This window comes from Sphaerodactylus townsendi, linkage group LG05 (genome assembly GCF_021028975.2).
Source record: "Sphaerodactylus townsendi isolate TG3544 linkage group LG05, MPM_Stown_v2.3, whole genome shotgun sequence".
Taxonomy (NCBI): Eukaryota; Metazoa; Chordata; class Lepidosauria; order Squamata; family Sphaerodactylidae; genus Sphaerodactylus; species Sphaerodactylus townsendi.
This window is the reverse complement of record NC_059429.1, coordinates 82,133,416-82,147,039: the sequence shown is the minus strand read 5'-3', so window position 1 is coordinate 82,147,039 and position 13,624 is coordinate 82,133,416. Positions and strand designations below refer to the sequence as shown.

The following is a 13,624-nucleotide window of genomic DNA, read 5'->3' as shown; positions in this document are numbered from 1 at the left end:
GTTGACATCTGAGATTTATGAGAAGAGTGGCCTCTTAGCACGTCATCAATTAGCTCACACCACAGAAAAAATTCTCACTGTCCTCACTGGGGCATGACTGTTCCATGCCTAGATGGAAGACCTTGTCCAGTTACTTCTTTGTTGGGGAAGGAAGAAGAGAACACTTTTATTTTAATGGTACAACATCAAGTTTGGTTCACACCCTTTTTTCAAACAGCGGATTATTCCAGCAATGCTAATACACTGGGGGTCTTCCAATTTCTCAGCCTGCTGTGCGCCTGGTAACACTGAATGAAGGCTCCCCAAGAGAGTTGCATTATCACTTGTATTTCTTTCTCCTGAAGCAAGAGTAAGTTAGCTATGCCTTCCAAGCCCAAAGTCTCAAGTAGACATCCATCACCATGTCTTTTTTTTTCGTGTGTGTGTGTCAGCATGTAAGGAAGCCAACTACAAAGACTGAGATTATCACCTTACAGCTATAATGCTGCAATTTCTGTACAGAGCACCAGATTGACAAATCACCAATAATGAATCTTATCCTGACTTAACAATGGATTCACATGAGATTCAACATATTCATGACCTCTTGCATCAGTTTTCGTGCTTTTTCCATTGTGGCTTAAAAAACAAACAAAAGGAACAATACGTACTGATTTTTTGGGTCGGCCTCGAGGTTTCCTCCCAGGTGCTGCAGAAGTTTTCTGGACAGAAAAAAGAGAAAAGAAAAACTTTCAATCGTATGAATATCAGAAGTATTTCAGGCCTTTCCCAGTTTCTATACATTCAATCTCTTTTCTATTACGTTTTCCAAGAGTTATCCACTCTGTCACACTCTCCCTTATTATACCCTTTCCCACCAAAAGATCTAAGTGAACTCCGTCGTGGTGCAGCGGAAGTGAAAGAATTGTGTTTCTGCAGGTGAAAATAGTCCCGAATGTCTATGAACATTAAAGAATCAATTTTAAGAGCAGCCTTTGTGCATCATTCTGTGCACTATTAAACATGCTCGTTTGATAAAAGAGCATTCATAGTGCATCAAATGACTGTAAGCAAAACTTGCCCTCCCTCACACTTTAAAGCTCTTACTTTCCTTTTTCTAACGCCTGCCATTTTGTGTCAGCTTCTGGAGCTTTCAGGCTGCTGCGCCCAGTTGCCGAATGTTCCCAGGAGTTTTCTCTGCTTGCAGCTCACACAATGGCCATTTTGCTGAAAAAAGTTGATGAATAAAGTTTGTTTTTCCCTGGCAATCCCACCCATGTGTCATTTTCTCCTTTTTTGCTTTGAGAGGTGTCTTCACAACTATGATGACAACTAAGAATCACAGCCATTCGGAGGGCGATGGGTAGACCTGTCCTCCATCTACATATAGACCAGACCTCAGTGGTTCTTAATGGGAGGTAGACCTGGCCTCCAAACAGCTGTGAGTCTTTGATGGTGTTGTTGTAGCTATGAGGACACCTCCCTCAACACCCCCCCCCCAAACAACAGTGGAGGGAGGTGTCTCCATATCCTCTGCCTACCCGTTACTTTCAATTTTGGGTAAACCATCCCTTAACAGAGGACAGGTCTACCTATTGCTTCTTAATGAGAAGTACACTTGCCCTCTGAACAGCTACAATTCTTAGATGGTGTCACTGTAGCTATGAAGACACCTCCCTCAAAAACAAAAGACATGTGTGCCAGGGAGAACAAACTTTATTCATCTTATTTTTGCTCCCCACTTTTTTGGCTTAACATATCTATAAGAGCTCAATGCCTTACTTAGCTTCTCTAGACATTCTACTTCATCGACAAGCATTTAAGGTAGCCCAACTTAACGTTTTTCCATCAAATGCTACAAGTGGAAGATACAGACAGATACCATTCCAGCAGCAATTATGCTTATTTGGCTGCAATACTCCAGATTCCTTACTACATTTATTGCTTAATTGTAAACAATTTGTCCGTCTACATTTGCCACTGGAACTATATATAAATAAGAAGGGCCTAAAAAATCTAAAAGAAAATAATACAACTTCTGAGAGACAAATACTCATTTACAACAGATATTGTGGCAAAATTTTTAGCAGCTATATCGCCCCTACTTATCGCAAAATGTGGCACTTCCTGATTATTCTTATCTGGCCTAGGCATGCTAGTTCTTTATCTCTTTTGATGTTTTAACCTGAATACCTTATATTATTTGTACCAACTTCTTTGTCTCAATGCCAAAAAAAGGTAAAGTTGAGTTGAGCTATCTACTTTTTACATTGAAATGATCATCAGATGAGTTGCAAGCAACTGGCGGCAGAAGAACAGAGGCTCCTAATAAAGCAGGCAGAAAACGGCAGGCGCTACAAAAGGAAAATAAGAACGCGAAGGTGGTAGAGGTGGTAGGCAAAAATGTGATTTTGTGTACTTCTTCCAGGGCTCCTCAAACAACTACAAAGTTATGTGGGCAATTTTTTTCATTTTTTCTTTTGAAGGGGGCGGGAGCAGGACAGAACTAGGGAGATACGAGGACCACTGTGGAGTATTCCACTACAAAGAATGTCCAGGAAGAAGTGACGGATGAATTTACAATTTTCCTTAGATCTTTTGGTAGAAAAGAGTATAGAACTGTCACAGCTTTGTGATAAATAGTAGTGATCCATTTGTTGCATAACGTATTAAGAAACTTCAAGCAGCCTGCTTCTCATTTAAGCAGACATACTACCTAGGCACCAATCATGAAAGTAATTATTCAGTTTTATTTGAACAGACATCACATTCTTTGAAAGCCTGATGATGGCCTGTAGGACACCTGTAAGCATTCTTCAGAGAAGGTAGCCTTGTTCCATACTAAGACCCCAACACTCAGGCCTTCTACAAGTGACGTTACATGTGTTGAAATAAACACAAGCAGTGGGACAGAGCAGGGACTCATTGGCCATGCCTATGTGCAACTGCCAACTTGTCAGCATGACTTCTATATGCATAGGAAGATTTTGCATTACTGGGAATATTGCTTTTTCAAATGTTTTAAGTCACAGGGATATAACCTCTGCACAGCTGTTCATGAGCTAGTGATTCTGTGTAGGTAGATGGTAAGGCTAGCCTGCTCTCCCCCCCCCCCCGCCCACATGTTGATTTCAATAAGTATACTGTCTGCTGAGGTCTACAGGTGAGTAGTAACCAAAAATGGGATAATGAACGCAGTTAAAATTTTGAGAACCAGGAGAAATTAAATGCTCTGGGGCTGATACAACCTTAAGTGATGCTCTCTAAGGGGGTATGTGAATGTGACCCTTGAGACAATGTTCATGAATGGAAACAAACAATTTCATCTGCCAAGAAAAAAATACTTTAGCTTCTCAAATGTACTCAAAAGGAGAAAAAAAGTAGTAAAATCTTGTGAATTCTAAGCTAATCTTACAGATCAGAGGATGTGACTCATGTGTCTTTTGAACACTCGGGGTTGGCAACAGTACCTCTTTCATTTGGCCTGGGTGGGGTGGGGGGTGGGGGTCAATGCCACAAGACCTTCCCTTGTCATCCATCCCCATCATCGCCTTTTCCAACTGGAGCCATCTGGGATCCCAACCCCATGACTCAGAAATGCAGGATATGAGTCGCGTATTTTCAAAACAGGTTTGAACCAACACACCCCATCCTCAGAGCCTTGTATGCCCCCCTCCCCCCGAAGTTCTTCCCAAGTTGTTTACACTTGTGTCTTCAAGGACCGACCTTTAAAAACAACAGCCCAGATCTCAGTCCTCATCTAGAACTCTCTTTATGCTCCCATTTCTGGTATAGCCATTACAAGCCATTCCTACCCTAAAGGGAGCAAAATCCTGTTAACTGGATCACAGAGGCCGGGTTCTTCACAACAGTATGTGCAATGTCAAGCATTACTGAGCAGATCAGCATGCCCTATACTTCCAGATCTTTGGAGAGGGGAATCTAATCTCAGCTCATCCAAACAGCAAACAAGGTACTAGCATAAATAAAAAGGTTTGTACATTGTTTTATGGCATCTGCCTTCCATTTTGGTTAATGAAAGGAGAACATGTAAGGAAAACTAGCCAAGCAATAAAGACAACCTGCAGCCTTAAAGTACAGAACACTCTGTGTGTGTGAGCCTGACTGCGATTGCTTTGGATTGACAATGCTCATGGAATGCTACTCAAGGGATATGGATGAAAGAATGACCTCCTCTTCTCTTGCCATAACAGAACAGTGCAAGTAGTCTTACAAGCACCAGTAAGAAGCTACTAAAGACACAGTAGTAACTGCCGCTGTGCTGGATAAGGAGTTTAGGCAGGAGGGCAGTTATCCAAGCAGATATAACAGGGAACACTCTGCGTAGTTGCACAAGTCACCACATGAGTGTACCCAATACTGTCTCCAAAGTTTATGTTCCCAGAGCAGAGAACATAGATCTTCAACTCCTGTGTAAATATTTTCAGTCAAATCAGTTCGCTATGACAGTCTCCTATTCTTGGCTTTTATATCAGAGGAGGAAGAGAATGGAGCAGCTGTAAGGAGCCAGGTACAGAACAGGAAGAAGCAACTATCCTCTGCCACTTGTTGGGTGCTCTCTTTCCTTCACATATCTGAGGTCTGAACAGATGGTCAAAAGCTTGGGCTAAGCCAAAGTGTCCACTGAAATAACCCCTGCAGCCTGGCTGCCAATTCAAGAGGAGGCATCTGTTGCTCTAAAAGCAGCTGAACACTTAAAAATCCTTGTCTATATAATGGGGGAGGGGTAGTGAAGAGCATGCCAAATATGCTCTGCATGAATTAGCTCTGTGTTTTGCATTAAAAAAAACAAAAACAAGAAAGCCACAACAGCTGCCAAGTCACCAACTGTGGGGTCATTTATTTACTCACTTGCCACCTTTCCAATCCCCACCTACTTTTGACTACATGGCACCAGATGGTATCAACGCTTCACTCACCACCAGCCCAGAGAGTGATATGGGTCAGCAGCTGCTATACAGAATGAGAGACTGGGTGACAAGGAGGCCAGGAATTCAAGAGCCAAAGAGTTGGGGATAGGTTCGTGCCACTCTAGGCCCCTACATTAATTTCTTATCTTCCTCTTATACAAATGAGTGGAACATGCATTTCCTCCCCTTAAAGGCACATGTAGACCAGCTGCCAGGACTCACACTCACAAAAAGCAAATGTCACCAGCCGTCTGACTAATTCAAATACCTTTCAGACAAAAGAAGTTTTGTTTCAATACCCATGAGGCTTCTTTCCTCTCAAGCTCAACATATATGCAAAATCCATAGCCAATTCTCATTTGAAATGTGATATTTTCTGAATGGACAGAGCCAAACTCGACACCATCTTGGTAGAGGCAATAGTCTACAGCCATAGGGGCGTAATTACCGAATATGAAACCCGGGGCAAGAACTAAAATTGTGCCCCCACAAAACAGACACCCATTTTTCAGATAACTATCTCAAAGCAATACCTCCACATATGTGTTTCCAGTCATATGTAGCACAGACATAAAATACAGATCATATCTAAATTAGACATCTCTACTCCAAGGAATCTTTTTAATTATTGATAATTTCCCTATCAAAATTGTCCCCCCCACCCTGAAAAGAAGCCAGTTCTCATAATTCTTCCCCATTACTGGAGAAGAAAAGTCTATGAAGGGTACAAATAGGCTAAGATGATGTGTGAGAGGGAAACTTTTTTGTACTCTTGAGATCTAATAATATTGATAATGTTATGATGCTCTGGGAAAGATAGGATTTGCTATACCAGAAATGGAGGTGGAAAGGGAAAAAGAAAAATAGATGGAGAGATAGAGGCTCAAAAACTGAATAATAAAATCTCAAAAGAACAATAAATCAAGTTCTTACAAAATCAAAAGCAGAACAAAATAACGATTTCATCCAGAGCCTAAATACCCACCAAAAAAAAATCAGGTGAACTTCAAGGAAGAGTTTCACATCTGAGATTCTGCCAGCGAGGAGGCCCTAGGTTAAAGGATTCACCAGGAGCTTAAACACGTACCCAAAAAGTGTCAGCAGAAGGCTCAATGTGGAAAAAGTTCCACGGGAATAAAGCCGCTACTAAGAACCCCTCCTGATCTCGGAGCACAGGGATGTCTGGAGAAGAGTTTCTCTGGACAATATCAGGGAAACGCAAGTTTATATGAGAGGAAATAATCTTTCAACTACTTTTGAACCATTGTAGGCCTTTGCCAAGAAACCAATTTGTAATCAGTAATCAGTTTTTCAACACATGGATAACATGACTCCTGTGGCACATCTGTTAGTACCCATGTCCTTCCCTGATCCAGGATTGGAAAAAAAATCTTCGTGCCCTACACACGTAGACTTTGTGTCTGGTATAGGTTTTCTTCAATCCAGGGCTGCTAAAAGGGACTGGTACCGTAGTTCTTAGCTTAAGGAATCATACTGCCCATTCTGGGACCTGCTGGGACCTCCTTGCCATCCTCCTCTTCCTCAGAGAGGAATTTACTCCTCACTGGAATCTGAGTTGTGCTTTGAGCCTCTGGACACCTGTCTATAGGGACTGAAAAGGTTTCTCTTTTGGAATGCTTTGGTTGTCCATGATTTTACATCCCCCTTTCCTGGGATCTGATTCTTTCATGAACATAGGAGAAGAATTCCAGCTTAGATCTGTAGAGTGCAGACCTGGAATGCCTTGTTGCACCTGCTCCTTTCAAAGGAGTAAAGGTCTGGTGGCAGAGGGTTGGGACCAGGCGCAGTTACATTACCCCTTGTTGTTCCTTAGGGATTACTCCTGAGGAGGATGGAGGATATTGCTCCAATGCTCTGGGGAGAGACATGGTCACCCCACCACTGCTGGGTGCATGAGGTTTGGGTGCATTTTTCTGCCAGCTCTGCTGCCTGAAGAGTTCTGCTGCTCTTGGATTTGATTGTGCTGGTAACAGCCCAGGAGGATGCGTTTCTCAGGTCTGGGTCCAGCTTGACTGTTAGAGGGGCCTGAGAGTCATCCTCATTATCTCCAGAACCCTGCATGCTCGATGAGATTCAGAGTGCCTTATGAGCTGATTAAATAAGGAGCACTTGACTCTTGCTCTTCTTGCCCCAACAGAACTCTCCTTGGTCCATAGCCATAGATGGGGAGGGGGGTATCAAGGCATAGAGGCAGCAAAGGCATCTTTTTCACTTTGTATCTCAATTACATGGTTCTCTCAAAAAGACCTTCCTGATCACTAGCCTGCACTGTGGGACAAAGTCAAGATGTACTCTATTGTCTTCCCAACATCGTATTTAATAAAGGGGGGCTTCAGTGCAGTCACCCAAGCAGAGAAACAGACTGAAAATTATTGAATGTGGGGATCTAAGACTTCTTAGTGCCTTGCAAGAGGATTGAGAAGCTGATATCCCAGCACCAACACATCCATCCCATTAAAACTGTGAAGACACGATAGGTGACATGCAAACATATCCTTTCATATTGCTAAAACAGGTTTAACTACGTCATGTGTTATTTGTGAAATGCATATGTGTGTTTACAGTGTTAGAAATTGTTTTGAATTTGCAGTAGACCTAATACCAAGAAAAAGTTGTGTGTTTATTTGTGGGGGGGGAGGGTCGGGGGGGGGGGGCAACACTAGAGATGTGGCCTGGGAGCCAAGGGAGTGGCAGCCCAAAAAAGTTTGGGAACCACTGATGTAGATGGTTCATTCTTCCATGGGAAGGGACTTTTGTTAAGATATCAATTTAGATGCAGTCTTAATTCTAATTGGTGAGCACAGAAATGAAGTGCAAGTGGTAGATTAAACACCCTCCTACCAATACTTACCCGTCCCTTTGAGGCAGTCTTGTTTTTGCTCCCCTTTGGTCTGCCACGTGGTCTCTTAGGGACTGATGCCTCACTGGGTTCCTGCTATAAAAAAAGCATACTACAGTCACCAATAAGGGAATGAACATCAAGCATGCCTGTTGCTTCTACTTGCCCTGACTCAGGCAAAGCCCCTTTGGTTTTCCATCCAGAAATCATAGAGACAAAAGATACCCCATCAATCTTCTGTAGATGACCACCACTTATAGTTATGGCATCCACAGGGAAATTATCAGGAATAATCTGTGATACCATACACTTGTTTCCAACTGTTATTATCAAGAACTAAAAAAACTAAAGACTTTTCTGCCTCATCATTAACCTGTAGCATGATGTGTGATGCACTATACAAGGCTTATCTCATGTATTATAGGCAACATGTTTTCTTCCCCCTTCATGTAAACTGATCTCTGACCACTTAATAGGACACATCCATGAGTATGTGTGCGTAAAACAATTTACATGTATAGAAGCCCTGGAAAGGTGATTCCATCAAGTGCAAAAGGACCCACTATGAGATTGCACTCTAAAGTGATTGCAAGATCATCTCAGTTTACAAAATCTTGAACAGTATAGAGAGCCACTCAGAATTTTGACAGAACAGCTACTCTGAAATAAGTACAGAGGTTAAAAGGTTAAAATTTGCTTTTCTGTACAAATTTGGAAACACTAGGACAATGCTGTTCAGTGATATCTGCTCGGAAGGGGACGCCTGAAATGATCCACTTTAACAGACTACCACTTAAGAGATTCCTGGGAGATTTTTAAAAAGCTGCATTATATTACTGTTGAGGGTCAGACAGTTTTGACTTCCTTTTCCCATTCCATTTACAGCTTCAGTTATTAACCACTCAACAATTTAACTCCAGCAGATATGTCATCACTTCCTCTAAAGCAGATGCCTCAATTTTTCAGTCTCATCTCCTTTCCTTACTACAGGTACTGAACTACTGGTAACTACTATCTTTGGGGGCAGAGAGGACGATGCTCATACAGTTATCTAGTCATAGTTTGGAATGCAAGAGGAAAAGGAGCTGTGCTCACCACAGGAAAGTGTTATATGGGTCACTCTGTACCAGTAGTGCTGAGATTTTTATCAGCCACACCAATCAGACAACCCTAGCAAAGGAGAGGCAACAACAACTAAGCAGACAATTCTATCAATTACATGCAGCCTTTCAAGAGCAGTGCTTGGGCCAAGGGGAGCATTGTAGGGGCTTGGGAGGGCTGTGGGGCAGCATGAAGGATCAAGAAGTGGTGGTGGATGAATTCACAGTTCTACTAACATCTTTCGGTGGGACGGAGTATAGATGTCTTCAACATACTCAGGGACAAAGACTTACTGATGCTATAAAGCACCACAGGGCTTCCTGAGATTTTAGGCTGCTCCACATTTCAGTGAATAACGCGCTAAGGCAATTGTTTGCAACTGGATTTTCATATTTCACACAGGAAGCTACAGTTACAAACCATTGCTATAGTGGATTCAGAGTGCATTATCCAGTGATATGTAAATATTGCTTAATGAAACTGCAGTCATGTGGAGGAGGGGTTCAAAGTATCATAATTGTCAGTGACAGAGGGCCCTTCTCCCTAAGAGACTTGCTTTCATTAACAGTGTGAGATAGCTGTAGTGCTCTATCCTTATCTTTATGTTTCATTCTATGACAATAACTTTGCTGTGTAACTGGGTACTGCCTTTCCCTGTACTCCTCGTGTCATGTCAATTACATTGGCTAGCAACATTTTAGGAGACTATCACAAAAGCTTTCCCAGCAACATGAGCTGTCCACAAACCTGAGGCTGTTTCCTGGGTCGCCCCCGTCCTCTCTTCTCAGAGACATCCTTGTCCTGTTTGGCAGCCAGAGGTTGGCCTGATTTTGCACTGGATTCACTCATCTTTCCTCGTCTAAAAACAAAAACCCAATCATTATGTTACGCTCAGATGATATAGAAGCCAATGCCACTATTCTCCAAATAGCTGCTTTAGGATATTAAATGGATTTTGCTACAAACTGATCACCTTTAGGCAGTCAGGCTCCATAATACAGTTGATGCCTAATAGTAAAGGATTTACAGATCTGCAACATGTGCATACATGCTCCTGTGTCATAGAGTGGTGAGAGTTAGAACAGATTGGAGGGGCTAGAATCCAAATCTGCATCCAGCCACATAATAAAAACCAGTGAGATTAATTTATTTGATTTCACCCTGCCCTTCCCCACCATAGCAGGCTCAGAGCAGTTTCCAACATATAATAAAATCACAAATTGCAAATATAATACAATTCAATCTAAAAACCCAAGATGCCAAGCCCAACCAAATAATACAGTTATCTCCTCCATAACCAGTGTATAGCTCCCAGTCATACCAACCAAAAAAAGAGACCTGGGGGAAAGGGAAGGGGAAGAAAGTGGCCAGTTCAGTCTAGATACTACAATAGTCAAATTAGTTATACCATATGCATTTACCATTCCTTTGGAATAGTCATTTACTTATTTAATTTATTAATTAATTAAATTTGTATCCTATCCATTCCTGGCCAAGTCCAGGATATTCACCTAGGCACTTAGTGTCTTGCTATGTATTATAAGTATATATCTTTAACTATAATACATACACCAAGTACAGAAGCTGGCATAAAGTATCACCTAATGCACTGTATGACATCTCTTTTGTGTTCCTTTTATGCCATAGAGGGAACTGTCAGCAACATCATGACTGGGGTGAGGATTTCTATCAGGTGACCTGCCACCATCTTCTGCTGTCACAAAAGGAGGAGGAGTTGCTTTATTAATGTAGCCTGGAAAGTAGACCTTCTGCTTCTGGTGACTGTTGACATCTACAGCGGCGGTTGCTCAGCAACTCTTGGGGGGGGGGGGGAATGAATATATCCACACCCATGGCAACTTCTAAAGTAGGGGACCACAACTAAAAGAAAGTGTATCTGGACCATAATGATCTACACTAGCCCATGAAGTGAACCCCACCACCATACCAGGCCCTACCCCATGATGTCACCAGGAGCCCTGGCTGGCTACAGTGGGAGGGCTTCTCCTGAGACGCATCCAGGCTTACCCCAGCAGCAGCCTGAGAACTGCAGTTGTAGTGGTGAGTACACTGTTTCAACTCGGCCAAGAGGTACTAATTCTCCTTGAGAATACATTGCCTTTCAGCTGAGGCACAGTATTATTCTCTGTAGTTCACTGAATGCATTTATGCTGTTATTTCAGTGTTATGAATATTGTAATATCCTCTAAGATTCAACTTTATTTCTTTGGAGCATCTCTATCCCCATCTTTCTAATAACACTTGGCCCTGGGTACAGAGAAGCCCCTTTGAATCCAAAATAATTATTTCTGAAAATACAGAATTACCAGCAAGAAAGCTCAAAGTTAAATCCATAGTAATTATGAAATTCAGCAGGAGGGGGAAGGAAGAGAGGGGAGCACCTTTGAGCTCTGGGGAAGGGCATAGAAAAGTAGTAAAGGATTTCTCCAGATAATAAAGGGCTTACCCCACCCCACTATAGCAGTAGCACTTTGACAACCTCTTTAGAGCTGCTATCCTGATAACAGTCAGGATCAAACAGGAAACAGAAATGGGGCCTCAAATGTGTGTGTGTGGGCTACTGACAAAGCTGTTGTTATTATGACCTTGGGACTAGGACAACTTATTGCACAACTCCGACACAACACTTAGCATTGAATAAGTTTGGCATGCTTATCAACAGGCACTGCCTTGCATCCAGGTCTAGAAGACAGTCCCTGCATCTAGTAAATGGTTCACCACACATTCTTATAAACCACAGGCAGACAGAAATGGGCAACAGAAATGAAGCATGTATACAAGGGAACCAACACAGATTTCCCCCCATGGGCAATGGAGAAAAATAAAGAACCCCTCAGCATAAATATATATTTTGAGCACTCCTGAGAGAGAAACATACTTTTTTCCTTCTTGCCACTTGGAATGAACCAGAGCAGTGGAGTATCTGCCTGGGGACAAGGGGTAGCCCCTGTCCCAGGGGGCAACTAATCTGGTCATGTGGGGGGCACAAAATCACCCCCACATGACCAGATGGCTTCGCGAAGATGACCTGCTGCTTTGTTGTCTTCAGGTTCCCTCAGCCCCACCCACATCATGGGAGTGATGAAGTGGGCAGGGCTGAGGGAGCCCGAAGATGACGAGGCAGCGGCAGTGCCCTGCCCCCCTCCTGGCTGGCTTCTGCCCTTTCCAGGCCCTGGGGAGAGCAGGAGCCAGGCTCAAGGGACCAGCAGGGGATGGATGGGGTGCCACCCCTCTCCCCCCACCCGCAGCCCAGCCTCTGCCCTTCCCAGAGCCTGTGGAGAGCAGAAGCCACTGCCAGCCTCTGGAGATGAGCTTTTAAAAGCTGGAGGCCAGAAGTGTGGCTCGGGGGGGGGGGCATGACCCAGCACCAAGCCCCACCCTCCATGCTTTTAAAATCATGTCTTCGGAGGCTGGCAGTGGCTTCTGCTCTCCCCAGACTCTGGGGAGGTCAGAATCCAGGTTGCGGGAGGGGGAGGGCAGGGTGCCTCCCCCTCCCCCTCTGCCCCCCCCCACAGCCTGGCCTCTGCCCTCTTCACAGAGGCCCCACCCCTGAACCCTGCCCCCAGGCATGGAGGGGGGTGTCCGAAGAAGGCTTGTCTCCGGGCACCATTTCCCCCCCATATGCCTCTGAACCAGTGTAATGATAATGGGCCAGTCTCAAAGACATCATTTTACAGAAAAGGCTATAGTGTATCTTGATGTTGAACAAGAAGTCAAATCATGATTATGATTACAAATCATGATTATGATTACAAGGTACAAGGTACCTAATAAAACTAGACAGACCACATAAACAAGAGACTACTAAAGACAGCTGTATAAAACCTGAAGAATAAATGGTCCACTGCACTTAGGAACCACCAAGAACAACAATTGGTACCAGTAGCAACTGTAGAAGGGAAAGAGCCTCCAACTGCCTTCAAGCCTTGCAGAGTTGCCTAGATGAATTATTTTCTTCCCTCCATTTTCTGTGAGCCACATAGAGGCTCCCCTTCCCTTTTATATATGTTCTAATGGAGCAGAAATCAGTGAAGGAAAGAGCAGGGGTTTCAGCAGAAAGAATGAATGTAGAAGGCTGTTGATTAGAGCCCTTGTATGCACACCTGATGGGTGGTAAGAAACAGAAGTTCAAGGTTATGTGGTAGGAGTTAGGACATAGGGCAAGTACAGAAGGAATGGTGGCGGGGGTAAATGGTCCATTGGATACTCACTGTGAATGGTACTTCTACGGGGTGGGTTGTCTTGGGTGATTACCACCCTTCCTTGAGAGAGGCAGGAAATGAATTTCCTTTCACTTCCTGTCTTCTCACTTGGGAGTCGCTCATCCTCAGTTGGATCTTTTTGGATGCAGTGCTCGACTAACACTTGAATTATAACAACAACATCTGAATACTCTGGATACACTAACTTATAACTTCTATTCAGAATTGAAGAGCCTGGAAGGATAACAGGAAGCAAAAGGTAAGGCAGTAATGCCATTTCACTAAACATTTAACCCTGGATTACAAGATGGATACATGATTAAGATGATAGGGAGGGCCAAGATGTCCTCCTGTCCCCATTGGAGGACCACTCACAGTAAGTATAGAACGGTCTGTTCTACTGATGGGACAGGAGGACATCTTGTCTTGGAACCTTCCAAAGCAGTGTCCCCTCAATGGGTGGGTCATCAAACATGTATCCAACACGTATTGCAGCACCTTTTTACTGCTTCTATGGAGCTATATACATT

At 43.4% G+C, this 13,624-nt stretch overlaps 1 protein-coding gene across 7 annotated transcripts in view; it reads right to left on the bottom strand.

The window, feature by feature from the left end:
- Window positions 1-13,624, bottom strand: part of HMGA1 (high mobility group AT-hook 1) — a 37,263-nt gene that overhangs the window by 10,086 nt on the left and 13,553 nt on the right. For 4 of the 7 annotated variants that reach the window (XM_048497430.1, XM_048497431.1, XM_048497428.1 and 1 more), the window contains exons 2-4: window positions 9,619-9,730; window positions 7,783-7,866; window positions 651-701 (exon numbers count right to left, since the gene is read on the bottom strand). In XM_048497430.1, coding sequence (XP_048353387.1) covers window positions 651-701; window positions 7,783-7,866; window positions 9,619-9,720 — 237 coding nt within the window. In that variant the 5' untranslated portion in view covers window positions 9,721-9,730. The remainder of the gene's footprint in view (window positions 1-650; window positions 702-7,782; window positions 7,867-9,618; window positions 9,731-13,624) is intronic. The other 3 variants (XM_048497434.1, XM_048497435.1, XM_048497429.1) reach the window with 1 other exon arrangement.